Here is a 12598-nt window from a genome sequence, read left to right as displayed (position 1 = left end):
TCTCACTAAAATCTGCTGAGCTCCTGAAACAGAGAGCAGCAGATTGTGACACCTGGCCAGGTGCAGGAGAAGGTACAGCAGACAGTTCAAAACTCAACAAGAACAAATCAAGCACCAACCAGAGGCTCCAATGTACTGATGTCTTTGAGTTTGTTTCCACTGAGGTTGAGATGTGTGAGGTTTGGAAGTTTCTCTGCCAGGATGTCTAACCCTCCCGAAATCCGATTGTCACTTAGCTCCAACTGGAAATTTAAAAAAAAAACTTTCATGAATTAAAAAGAAACAACTTGATATAGCACCCTTTAACATAGAACATAGAACATAAAACATTACAGCGCAGAACAGGCCCTTCGGCCCACGATGTTGCGCCGACCAGTTAAAAAAAACAACAATGACCCACTAACCTAAACCAATCCCTTTTCGTCCATAAACCTATCCACAGACCTCTTAAACGCCCCCAAACTAGGCGCATTTACAACTGCAGCAGGCAGGGCATTCCAATCCCTCACCACCCTCTGGGTAAAGAACCTACCCCTGACATCTGTCCTATAACTACCCCCCCTTAGTTTAAAGCCATGCCCCCTCGTGCTAGATTTTTCCATCAGAGAAAAAAGGCTATCACTATCCACCCTATCTAAACCTCTAATCATCTTATATGTTTCAATAAGATCCCCTCTTAGCCGCCTTCTTTCCAGCGAAAACAACCCCAAATCCCTCAGCCTCTCCTCATAGGATCTCCCCTCCATACCAGGCAACATCCTGGTAAACCTCCTCTGCACCCTCTCCAAAGCCTCCACATCCTTCCTGTAATGTGGGGACCAGAACTGCACACAATACTCCAAGTGCGGCCGCACCAGAGTTGTGTACAGTTGCAACATAACGCTACGACTCCTAAATTCAATCCCCCTACCAATAAACGCCAAGACACTGTATGCCTTCTTAACAACCTTATCTACTTGATTCCCAACTTTCAGGGATCTATGTACACATACACCTAGATCCCTCTGCTCCTCCACACTATTCAAAGTCTTCCCGTTAGCCCTATACTCAACACATCTGTTATTCCTACCAAAGTGAATTACCTCACATTTCTCTGCATTAAACTCCATCCGCCACCTCTCGGCCCAGCTCTGCAACCTGTCTAAGTCTTCCTGCAAACTATGACACCCTTCCTCACTATCTACCACACCTCCGACTTTGGTGTCATCAGCAAGGTGTCATCATCATCTACATAGGTAGAGTATCCCAGCCCTCCCCCCTCCTCTAACCTCAAAGAGAGAGAGAGGCTCTGACTGAGAGCAGGTAAGTCTGTTTTTGTTTTTGAGTGTGCTGTAGGGGCTTTGGCTCACAGGGCCAAAGAGATAAGGGTGAGGCAAGGTAAGCTATAAGTTTTTTTTTAACTTTTTCCTCTGGGTTACTAAAAAGGGGCAAGTATGGGTGTGAGGCCAGTATGTTGTTGCCAGTGCAACATGTGGGAGGTCTTGGAAGCTTCTGGTCTACCAGATGTCCACACCTGTGCTCGGTGTGTGGAGCTGCAGACCCTATGGAACCAGGTTAAGGAGCTGCAAATGCAGCTCGAGGACCTTCGGCTCATTAGAGAGAGTGAGGAGATAATTGACAGGAGCTATCAACAAGTAGTCACACCAGGGCAACGGGAAGAAGGCACGTGGGTAACTATTAGGAAGGGGAAACCTCAGGTGATGGAGAGCACGCCGGTGGATGTCCCCCTTCAAAATAAGTCCTCCTGCCTGAGTACTACTGGGGGGGACAGCTCATCCGAGGGAGGCAGCAGTGGCCAGGTCTCAGGAGCTGAGCCAGTATGTCAAAAAATTAAAAAAGAGAGCAGAAAGGTAGTATTAATAGGGGACTCCACAATGAGGGGGGTGGACAGGCGTTTTTGTGGACGTAGACGTGAGTCGCGGATGGTGGTTTGTCTCCCTGGGGCTGGGATCCGGGATGTCTCTGGGCATGTCCCAGACATCCTGAAGGGGGTGGGTGAGGAACCAGAGGTTGTAACATAGCAAATATTCCAAAGTTACACACAGAGCAAACAAAGAACAAGGATGTGCATGTTAGATTGATTGGCCATGTTAAACTAAACCTAGTCAGGAGGAATTAGCAGGGTAATTATGAGGGATTAAGGGGATAGGGGCTGGGTTGAGATTGTGGTCAGTGCAGATTCGATGGGCTGAACAGCCTTCTTGTGCACTGTAGGGATTCTATGAAAATTTAGCACCAAGCTGGATAAGAAGCTCTATTGGGACAGGGACTGAAAACTTGGTCAGAGAGTTCTGAAAGCCTAACTATCTTAAAAGTGGGAAGGGGAGTTAGGGAGAGAGCTGGGTGGGGCGGTTAGGGAGGGAGCCGGAGAGGGGGGGGTACGGTTAGGGAGGGAGCTGGAGGGGTTGGGGGGCGGGGGGGGGGGGGGGGGGGCAGGGTGGGGTGGGGTGGGGGGGCTGGTGGTTAGGGAGGGAGCCGGAGAGGGGGGGTATGGTTAGGGAGGGAGCTGGAGAGGGGTTAGGGAGGGATTTCAGAACAGGCCTTCAGCATTTGAAGGTGAGGCAGGAGTGATGAAATTTGGGGTATGTTCCAGGGCAGTGGTCACAGAGGGTTAACAGGCTGGAGGAGGCCACAGAGATGGGAGGCTAGCGCTGAACATGAAAAATCATCATTTTCAAATAGGCGGGTGTGATAACCCCCAGGACTTGCATGGAGAAAATCGACCTTTTGGGTGGGACATTAGACTGGGGCCCATGTCTTCCCTTTGAATCCTGGGAGCTCCCTGGGGATTGATAATTATCTAACCGGATGGAGCTTGTATACTGAGCCCTGTTTTTAAGCAAGACCCTGAGTGGGTCCATTATTCCTTTTGTCCTGGTTGGGACCCATTTGTTCACCACAGGCTTGTGGTTTTTATTTCACTTTATTTTGTGCAATAAAGCACTGTTTCTTTACAGCCAACTGCTGGAGTTATAACAGTGAGTTGCTGGACCAGGAGCTAATGTGGATCAATAAAGTTTATTTATTAGTATCACAAGTAGGCTTACATCAACACTGCACTGTGAAAATCTCCTAGTGCCATACTCTGGCACCTGTTCGGGTACATTAAGGGAGAATTTAGTACGACCAATGCACCTAACCACACATGTTTCAGACTATGGGAGGAAACCTGACCACCCAGAGGAAACCCACAGACACATGGGGAGAACGTGGTTAGCGGTGCTGCCTCACAGCACCAGGGACCCGGGTTCGATTTCTGCCTTGGGTCACTGTCTGTGTGGAGTGTGCACATTCTCCCCGTGTCTGCATAGGTTTCCTCCCACAGTCTGAAAGATGTGCTGGTTAGGGGGCATTGACCCAAACAGTGTCGGACTGTGGTGACTAGGGGAATTTCACAGTAACTTCATTGCAGTGTTAGCGTAAGCCTTACTTGTCACAAATTTTAACCGTAATACGCAAACACTGCAGACAGTGACCCAAGCCGGGAACTGAACCCGGGTCCCTGGCGTATTGAGACAGCAGGGCTAACCACTGTGCCATCCCAATAACTGCTGAGATGATGGGTGAAAGGGATCTAATGGGATTTGGGATACAGGCTATGGAAATTGGCATAAGCTGAAGTTTACAGAGTGGAAGCTGGGAGGTGCGGGGGGAGGTGGGTGGTGTCAGTGGGAGAGCATTAGCTTATTGAGTCCTGCAGATAAGGGTTTCAGCAGCAGATCAAGTTGTGGCAGGTGTGGCTGTGGGCGATATTAAAGGTGGAATTATGCAGTCATGCTGATGGAGAGGATACCGAGTCGGGGCTTCTCTCAGGGTCAAAGAGACCTTGAAAGGCTGATTCACTGAGCACAGCAATGGAAAGATGACGGCATATTACTGCTAAACACACAGTACGCAATTAAATTGGAGAACTGAATGTGAACCAAGTCAACTGTTTGCAGGAAAGGTGAACCAGACAATTATTGGAATAGAATTCTCTAGAATCTACAGGGAAAACATTTAGCGTGACACAGTGGTTAGCACTGCTGCTTCACAGCACCAGGGACCCGGGTTCAATTCCCGGCTTGGGTCACTGTGTGTGGAACTTGCACATTCTCCCCATGTCTGTGTGGGTTTCCTCTGGGTGCTCACGTTACCTCCCACATTCTGAAAAACGTGCTGGTTAAGCGCATTGACCCAAATAGGCTCTGGAGTGTGGCGACCTGGAGAATTTCACAGTAACTTCATTGCAGTGTTAATGTAAGCCACTCTTGTGACTAATAAATACATTTTAATAAATAAACTTCTTTTTAGAGAGATCTGGGGGTGGGAGGTGGTGGTGGTAGACTTGCATTTTTATAGTACCTTTTTCAACCTCATGATGTTCCAAAGTGTTTCTAAAGTTCCAAAGTAGCCTCTAAAATTATTTTTGAAGTGTAGTCACTGGTGCAGTGTAGACCAACCTATGCACAGCAAGCTCCCACCCACAGCAACAGGATTATGACCAGATAATCTGCATTCTTCTTAAGGTGTTGGAAGAGGGATAAATGTTGGGCAGGACATCAGCAAAAACTCCCCTACTCTTCTTCAAAATAGTGCTGGAGGATCTTCTAAGGGAAGACATGGGCCCCAGTCTAATGTCCCACCCAAAAGATTTGATTTGATTTATTATTGTCACATGTATTAGTATACAGTGAAAAGTATTATTACTTGCACACTATACAGATAAAGCATACCATTCATAGAGAAGGAAACAAGAGGGAGCAGATGTAGTGTTACAATCATAGCTAGGGTGTAGAGAAAGATCAACTTAATGCGAGGTAAGTCCATTCAAAAGTCTGATGGCAGCAGGGAAGAAGCTGTTCTGGAGCCCGTTGGTATGTGTCCTCAGACTTTTATATCTTTTCCCTGATGGAAGGAGGTGAAAGAATGTATGTCTGAGGTGTGTGGGGACTTTGATTATGCTGGCTGCTTTCCAATGGATGGGAGGCTGGTTTGCATGATGGACTGGGCTTCATTCACAACCCTTTGTAATTTATTGTGGTCTTGGGACAGAGCAGGAGCTATACCAAGCTGTGATACAACCAGTAAGAATACTTTCCATGGTGCATTTGTAAACATTGATGAGAGATGTAACTGACATGCCAAATTTCCTTAGTCTCCTGAGAAAGTAGGGGCATTGGTGGACTTTCTTAACTATAGCATCGGCTGAGGGGACCAGGACAGATTGCTGGTGATCTGGACACCTAAAAACTTGAAGCTCTCAACCATTTCCACTTCGTCACTATTGATGTAGAGAGGGGCATGTTTGCCACTGCGCTTCTTGAAGTCGATGACAATCTCCTTCGTTTTGTTGACATTGAGGGAGAGATTATTATTACTGCACCAGTTCAGCAGATTCTCTATCTCATTCCTGTACTCCATCTCGTCTTTGTTTTAGATCCAATCTACTATGGTCATGTCATCAGCAAACTTGAAAATCGAATTGGAGGGAATTTGGCCACACAATCATAGGTGTATAAGGAGTATAGTAAGGGGCTGAGAACACAGCCTTGTGGGGCACTGGTATTGAGGATGATCATGGAAGAGGTGTTGTTGCCGATCCTTACTGACTGTGGTCCATGGGTTAGGAAGTCTAGGATCCAATCACAGAGGGAGGAACCAAGCCCCAGACCATGGAGTTTGGAGATGAGTTCATAGGAATAATGATGTTGAAGGCTGAACAGTAATCAATAAATAGGAGTTTGACATTGGTGTCTTTGTTATCTTGGTGTTCCAGCGTTGAGCATAGCACCTGGGAGATAGTGTCTGCTGTGCAGCTGTTGCAGTGGGAGGCAAACTGTAGTGGATCCAGGTAGTTCGGGAGGCTGGAATTGATTCGTGCTATGACTAACCTTTTGAAGCACTTCATAATGATGGACGTTAGAGCCACCGGCCAATGGTTATTAAGGCAGACTGCTTGGCATTTCTTTGGTACTGGGATGACGATCATCTCCTTGAAGCAGATCAGGACCTCAGATTGTTGTAAAGAGAGGTTGAAGATGTCTGTGGGTATTCCCGCCAGTTGATCCACGCAGGATCTGAGTGCTCATCTGGGTACCCCATCCGGGCCAGTAGCTGTCTGTGGGCTGACTTTTGAGAAGGCTGTTCTGACGGCTGCAATGGTGACCTCAGCTACAGGTTCATCCAGAACTTCCAGGGTGGAGGGCATATTCTCGCTGACCTCTTGCTCAAAATGGGCATTAAATGCATTAAGCTCATTGGGAAGAGGTGCATTGGCACTGGCGATGACACTCCAGACAGTGGCAGGAGTGGAACAGACTCACTGAGCTGACTTGGTCCCCTATCATTGGTAATCCCCATTATTAATCCATGTTAAATATAACCAGGGTGATATCATTAATAACACAAACACTGGTAGTGGCATTTGGATAGGGGGTATGAAGGGGAGGAGGTGGCCTTATCGCTAGACTGTTAATCTCAGCTAATATTCCAGAGACCTGGGTTCGAATCCTACCATGGCAGATGGTGGCATTTGAATTCAATTAAAAAATGAAGTCTAGAATTAAGAATCTACTGATGGCCATGAACCCAGCTTCAATTGTTAGAAAAACCCATCTGATCCTTTAGGGAAGGAAATCTGCTGTCCTTACCTGGTCTGGCCTACGTGCAACTCCAGAGCCACAGCAATGGGTTGACACTGCCTCCGAAATGGCCTAGCAAGCCACTCAGTTCAAGGGCAACTAGGGATGGGCAATAAATGCTGGCCAATCAGCGATGCCCAGGTCCCACAAACGAAGGGGCCTTTGCAATGTCACTTAAAGCAATGACACAACTGGAGATAAATGCAAGATTCCCAGATAACAATCCGTACACTAGTCAAAGATCTGCCTCTGGAGAAAGGGATTGAATTGCTAGATTAGAGAACCATTTCAAAGAACAACTGGGGAGTTTTCCCTGGTGCCTTGGCCAATAACGATCCATCAATCAAAGCCACTGAAACAACTGCTGACCGGGCTGTTGTCAAACTGCAATGTGTGGGATCCTGCTGTGCACAAACCAGCTGCTATTTTTTTCTACCTGACACCACTTCAAAAAGCTCTTTGTTGGCAGTAAAGCGAGAGGATTGAAAGCATTTCTTTCTCTTAAACTTGCACCCTCTACCACCGAGGGGGGCAGGGGCAGCAGACACACGGGAGCACCACCACCTCCAAGCTCTAGACCACCCCAACTTGGAAATCTATCACCGTACCTTCATTGTTGCTGGGTTGGAAAGGGCCAGAACTCCCTCCCTAACTGCACAGCGGAAGCACGCTCACCGTATGGACTGTAGCAGCTCAGGGATAAGGTGGCTCACTACTTTCTCCAAAAGGAAATAAAGGGTGGGCAGCAACACTCAAAATATCCAAGCACAAATTAAAGAACAAGACCGATGTGGAAGATTTCAGGTTAAACTGTACATTCTCCTGAAGCTATAGCCAATAGAGTAACACCACTCAGCTTGTAAATACTGGACTAAATTAACAAGCACTTAAACCCATTACACCCTGCATGGAATTTTACAGCACAGAAACAAACCATTCAGCTCAAATGATCTGTGCTAGTAAGACCATAACACCATAAGACATAGGAGCAGAATCAGGCCATTCGCCCATCGAGTCTGTTTGGCCATTCAATCATGGCTGATATTTTTCTCATCCCCATTCTCCTGTCTTTTCCCCATAACCCCTGATCCCCTTATTAATCAAGAACCTATCTATCTCTGTCTTAACAACACTCAATGATCTGGCCTCCACATCCTTCTGCGGCAAAGAGTTCCACAGATTCACCACTCTCTGGCTGAAGAAATTCCTCCTCATCTCTGTTTTAAAGGATCATCCCTTTTGCCCAAGGTTGTGCCCTCTGGTTCTAGTTTTTCCTACTAGTGGAAACATCCTTTCCATGTCCACTCTATCCAGGCCTCGCAGTATGCTGTAAGTTTCAATAAGAACCCCATTCATTCTTCTAAACTCCAGTGTGTAGAGACCCAGCGTCCTCAGCCGTTCCTCATACGACAAGTTCTTCAATCCAGGGATCATTCTTGTGAACCTTCTCTATACGCTTTCCAAGGCCAGCACATCCTTCCTTTGATACTGGACCCAAAACTGCTCACAACACTCCTAATGGAGTCTGACCAGAGCCTTATACAGCCTCAGAAGTACATCCCCGCTCTTGTATTCTAACCCTCTCAACATGAATGCTAACATTGCATTTGCCTTCCTAACTGCCGACTGAACCTGCACATTAACCTTGAAGAGAATCTTGAACAGTGACTCCCAAGTCCCTTTGTGTTTCTGATTTCCTAAGCCTTTCCCCATTTAGAAAATAGTCTATGCCTCCATTCCTCCTTCCAAAGTGCATAACATCATACTTTTTCACATTGTATTCCATCTGCCATTTCTTTGCCCACTCTCCTAACCTGTCCAAGTCCTTCTGCAGCCCCCCCTGCTTCCTCAATACAATCTGTCCCTCTACATATCTTTGTATCATCTGCAAACTTGGCAACTGTGCCTTCCTTCCTCCAAATCGTTAATGTATATTGTGAAGTTGTGGTGCTAGCACTGACCCCTGAGGCACAGCACTAGTCACCGGCTGCCATCCTGAGAAAGACCCCTTTATCCCCACTCTCTGCCAGTCAGCCAGTCCTCTATCCATGCCAGGATTTTACCCATAACAATATGGTGTTGATGTTCCCCATAAGTGTCCTCCTTCCCCTTTCCATCTCACCCTGTCAGTATATCCAATTGGCCTATTGCTGTGTCGTAAATACGAGGTAATAATAGTCTATGTAACGTGTCGATTTTGTGACCGGATAATGCTCCTTTTAACTACTTTGGTTGTTAAATGCACTACATAAATCCCAAACTGCTGTTAAAAGTAATTCTTTATTGCCGAGTACTGAACATTTCACTATTTATTGGGCAACTGTGCTGTCAGAGTGTAATCGTATCGTCAGTGCTCCTCTGGAGTTAAATTTGGTCAACCAGGTGTAAATTTGCAATGCTTGTCTGGATTTTAGTTACTCCACCATTGGTGGCTGTGCCTTCAGTTGTAAGCTCTGGAATTCCCTCCCTAAACCGCTCTCCCTCAAGATGTCCCTCGCTCCTCCTTCCAGATGTTCCTCTTTGACCGAGCTTGGAGTCTCCTGACCAGTTATTGTGTGTTAGATTTTGTCTGATAATGCTTCAGTGGAATGGATAACTACTTTGAACACTCTGTATGATCGCAGGCTGTTATGTTGAGGATTCAGCATGCAACCTCAATCTCATTCACGTGTTACAGAGAGGCAATGGTTCATGATTTGAGAGGGGGAGTTGGGGTGGGGGGGGGGGGGGCGGGTAATAAAACAGATGGTAAATACAACAGCACGATGCAGTAAGTTTACACTGGGTAATTATAAGAACATTACCTTGGTTTTATAATTAAGACATGTCAGATTTTGGAAATGATCCAAAAATCGAACATTCACTTTTGCGTCCACAAAATCTTTAGTGTCAAATAAAGGCAACCCCACAATACCAGCTGATTCATTTTTCCTGGGCACTCTTTGACATCAGAAACACAAAGGCTGCCCACAGATATGAGAAGGAAGGGGAGCCCCTTAATTAATCAGAAAGGTGAAGACTAATGGAACAGTTTTGTTTAAACCACAGCTTATGTCAAATTCGAATACACGCTGCGGTGAAACGATGGGCACAGATTCCATCACATTGAGCAATTTTTACACAGAGTTACATGGAATTTACAATAGGGAAATAGGCCATTCAGCCCATCTGGACTATGCTGGTGCTTATGATCCACACCAGATTCCTTCCATTCTATTTGCATATCCTTCTATTCCTCCCTCCAGCTTGCCATAAACATATCTCCATTACCTGGGTACAAAGGGGTTGCTCCTGAATTCCCTATTGGATTTATTGAATCTTGTATCAATGGCTTCAGTTCTCCCAAAGGGAAATGCACTCTCCACATCTATGGACAGAATCGTCCTCTCAGTGCACTGGGTGCGGCCAGAGGCGAGGAACCCAGCGTGTAGCTCGCCAGCTACACAGCCGACTTTTCTCTCCAGATTTTGGGGTGTGGGGGAGGGGTCTGATAGAGATCGCGGCTCCATCTTTAAAAAGCAATATAAACAAACTCTCTGCCTACACAGGGGAATCCTGACAAGGATTGGCGTGCAGGCCCCCACAACAAGCATTTCTCCCGAGTATAGAATCCCTACAGAGGCCATTTGGCCCATCAAGTCTGCACCAAATCTCCAACAGAACATCTTACACAGCCCCACCACCTCCCACAACCTATCCCAATAACCCCCTGCATTCAGCTTGGTCAATCCACCCAACCTGCACAACTGTGCAAATCCCCTAGTCGCCACACTCCAGCACCTGTTCGGGTACACTGAGGGAGAATTTAGCATGGCCAACGCACCTAACGTCTTTTGGACTGCAGGAGGAAACCTGAGCACTCGGAGGAAACCTGAGCAGACACGGGGAGAACATGCAAACTCCGCTCAGTCACCCATAGCCAGAATTGAACTTGGGGTCCCTGGCGCCATGGGGCAGCAGTGCCAACTGTTGTGTTTAAATTCCACCAGCTGCCGTGGAGGGCTTTGAAATCTGTGTCCCCACAGCATTAATCCAAGCCTCTGGATTGCTAGTCTAGTGTCATTACCACAACACCATTATTTCCAGCAACACCCCCGTCCATTAGACATACACAAGGAGAACCCCGGTATTGGGGCTTCCCAGAGGATCCAGCCCTGGTAGGCTGACAGTACCAGCGTGCTCCCCCTGCCCTGGGGCTGTGTGTACCTTTGCGTTCCTGGCATGTTCCCTTCGACTGTTTCAAGTTTTCCCAAACCTGTTGTGAACTTTTGGCGAGTTATGAACATTGAGTGGGGGGGATAGAAATTACAGGAAAGCCCTTTAATGAGATGTAAATTTATTCAAAATGTAATACATTTCTGGGCAGGAGATGTGTGGAAAAATCTGGAAATGAGGTCTTGCCGGCGAGTATCCCGTCTGCGACCCCTCAAACCAAATTTTGGGTTGGCATCGCGGTTTATGCTGACCACTAATGTGGGTTCAAAATCGCCCCCACTATATCAAATCCTTAAATAAGCCTTAAGGCTCGATCACCCTCTCAGGTCTCCACAAGTGCAGATGCTAAAAATGTATACCTTGAGTACTGCTGAAAAATGATTCACTGTCAAAGCTTTTCAGCTTGTACTCATCAGGACAGCTCACAAGAATAACAAATGTAAAAGGGATCAATGATTTATGAGGGGAAATTCCTTGGCAAGTGCACTTCAGTTGGTTGAAGCTCTGCCCTGGACAATGCACCAGTTGACTGATGGCTGACAGTTAACTGCCCAACTTTGTTTAGTAATTAATAAAAAATAAACTTTATTAAACATAATACTGAATGTTTAATCCTTTCACTGTTGATGGCCATGCCTTCAGCTGCCTGGTACCCAACACCCACCACTCTCTCTTCTTCTTTAACTTGTCCTTTAGCCCAGCTTTCAGTCACTGAAAAATGTCACTTGGCATTAAATCTATTTAATAACTCTCCAGTGAAGTTCCTTGGGACATTTTATCATGCTAAAGATGCTACATAAATGAAATTTGGTCTTTATTTAGGCTTTTGTGAAGAAGAGGCAATTGGAAAATTATCAGGATGAATGTTTTGTAATATGAAATGACATCTAGCTATTTCATTCCCTCCACAAACGAGGACTAAAGCTTAAAAAAAAAGCTCCTGAGCCTATGAATAGACAAGAAAGACTCACAGCCACTTACCACTGTTTACCATAACCCACAGTGCTATACAGTCAATGAAGTAGACAGTTACATGGGTAAGACGTACAGAGGGATATGAGCCAAATGCGGGCAACTGGGACTAGTTTAGTGGTTAAAAACTAGGTGGCATAGACAAATTGGGCTGAAGGGCCTGTTTCCATCTGTAAATCTCTATGGCTCAAAGTACTTTTGAACAGCAGTGAATGTTACAATACAGGAGACCTGGCAGCCAATTTTTGCACAGCACAATCCCATAAACTGGAATGAGATAAACACAGTAAGAAGTCTCACAACACCAGGTTAAAGTCCAACAGGTTTATTTGGTAGCAAAAGCCACTAGTTTTCGGAGCGCTTGCTGCTCCTTTGTTAGGTGAGTGGGAGTTGTGTTCACATATAAAGACACAAACTCAATTTACAAAATAATGGTTGGAATGCAAGTCTTCACAGGCAATCAAGTCTTAAAGGTACAGACAACGTGAATGGAGGGAGTGTCAAGCACAGGTTAAAGAGATGTGTATTGTCTCCAGACAGGACAGCCAGTGAGACCATACAAGCCCAGGCAAGCCACAGGGGTCACAGTGCGACATGAACCCAAGATTCCAGGTGAGACCGTCCTCATGTGTGCGGAACTTGGCTATCAGTCTCTGCCCAGCGACTCTGCGCTGTCGTGTGTTGTGAAGGCTGCCTTGGAGAACGTTTACCTGTAGATCAGAGGCCAAATGTCCGTGACTGCTGAAGTGTTCCCCGACAGGAAGAGAACACTCTTGGCCTGATGATTG

General features: G+C 46.3%; 1 protein-coding gene across 2 annotated transcripts in view; it reads right to left on the bottom strand.

The window, feature by feature from the left end:
* Positions 1 to 12598, bottom strand: part of anp32b (acidic (leucine-rich) nuclear phosphoprotein 32 family, member B) — a 58968-nt gene that overhangs the window by 7837 nt on the left and 38533 nt on the right. For both annotated transcript variants that reach the window (XM_080188348.1, XM_080188347.1), the window contains exon 3: positions 120 to 242. In XM_080188348.1, coding sequence (XP_080044474.1) covers positions 120 to 242 — 123 coding nt within the window. The remainder of the gene's footprint in view (positions 1 to 119; positions 243 to 12598) is intronic.

This window comes from Carcharhinus amblyrhynchos, chromosome 5 (genome assembly GCF_965287045.1).
Source record: "Carcharhinus amblyrhynchos chromosome 5, sCarAmb.v2.hapA, whole genome shotgun sequence".
NCBI lineage: Eukaryota > Metazoa > Chordata > Chondrichthyes > Carcharhiniformes > Carcharhinidae > Carcharhinus > Carcharhinus amblyrhynchos.
This window is presented reverse-complemented; position numbering and strand designations above follow the sequence as displayed.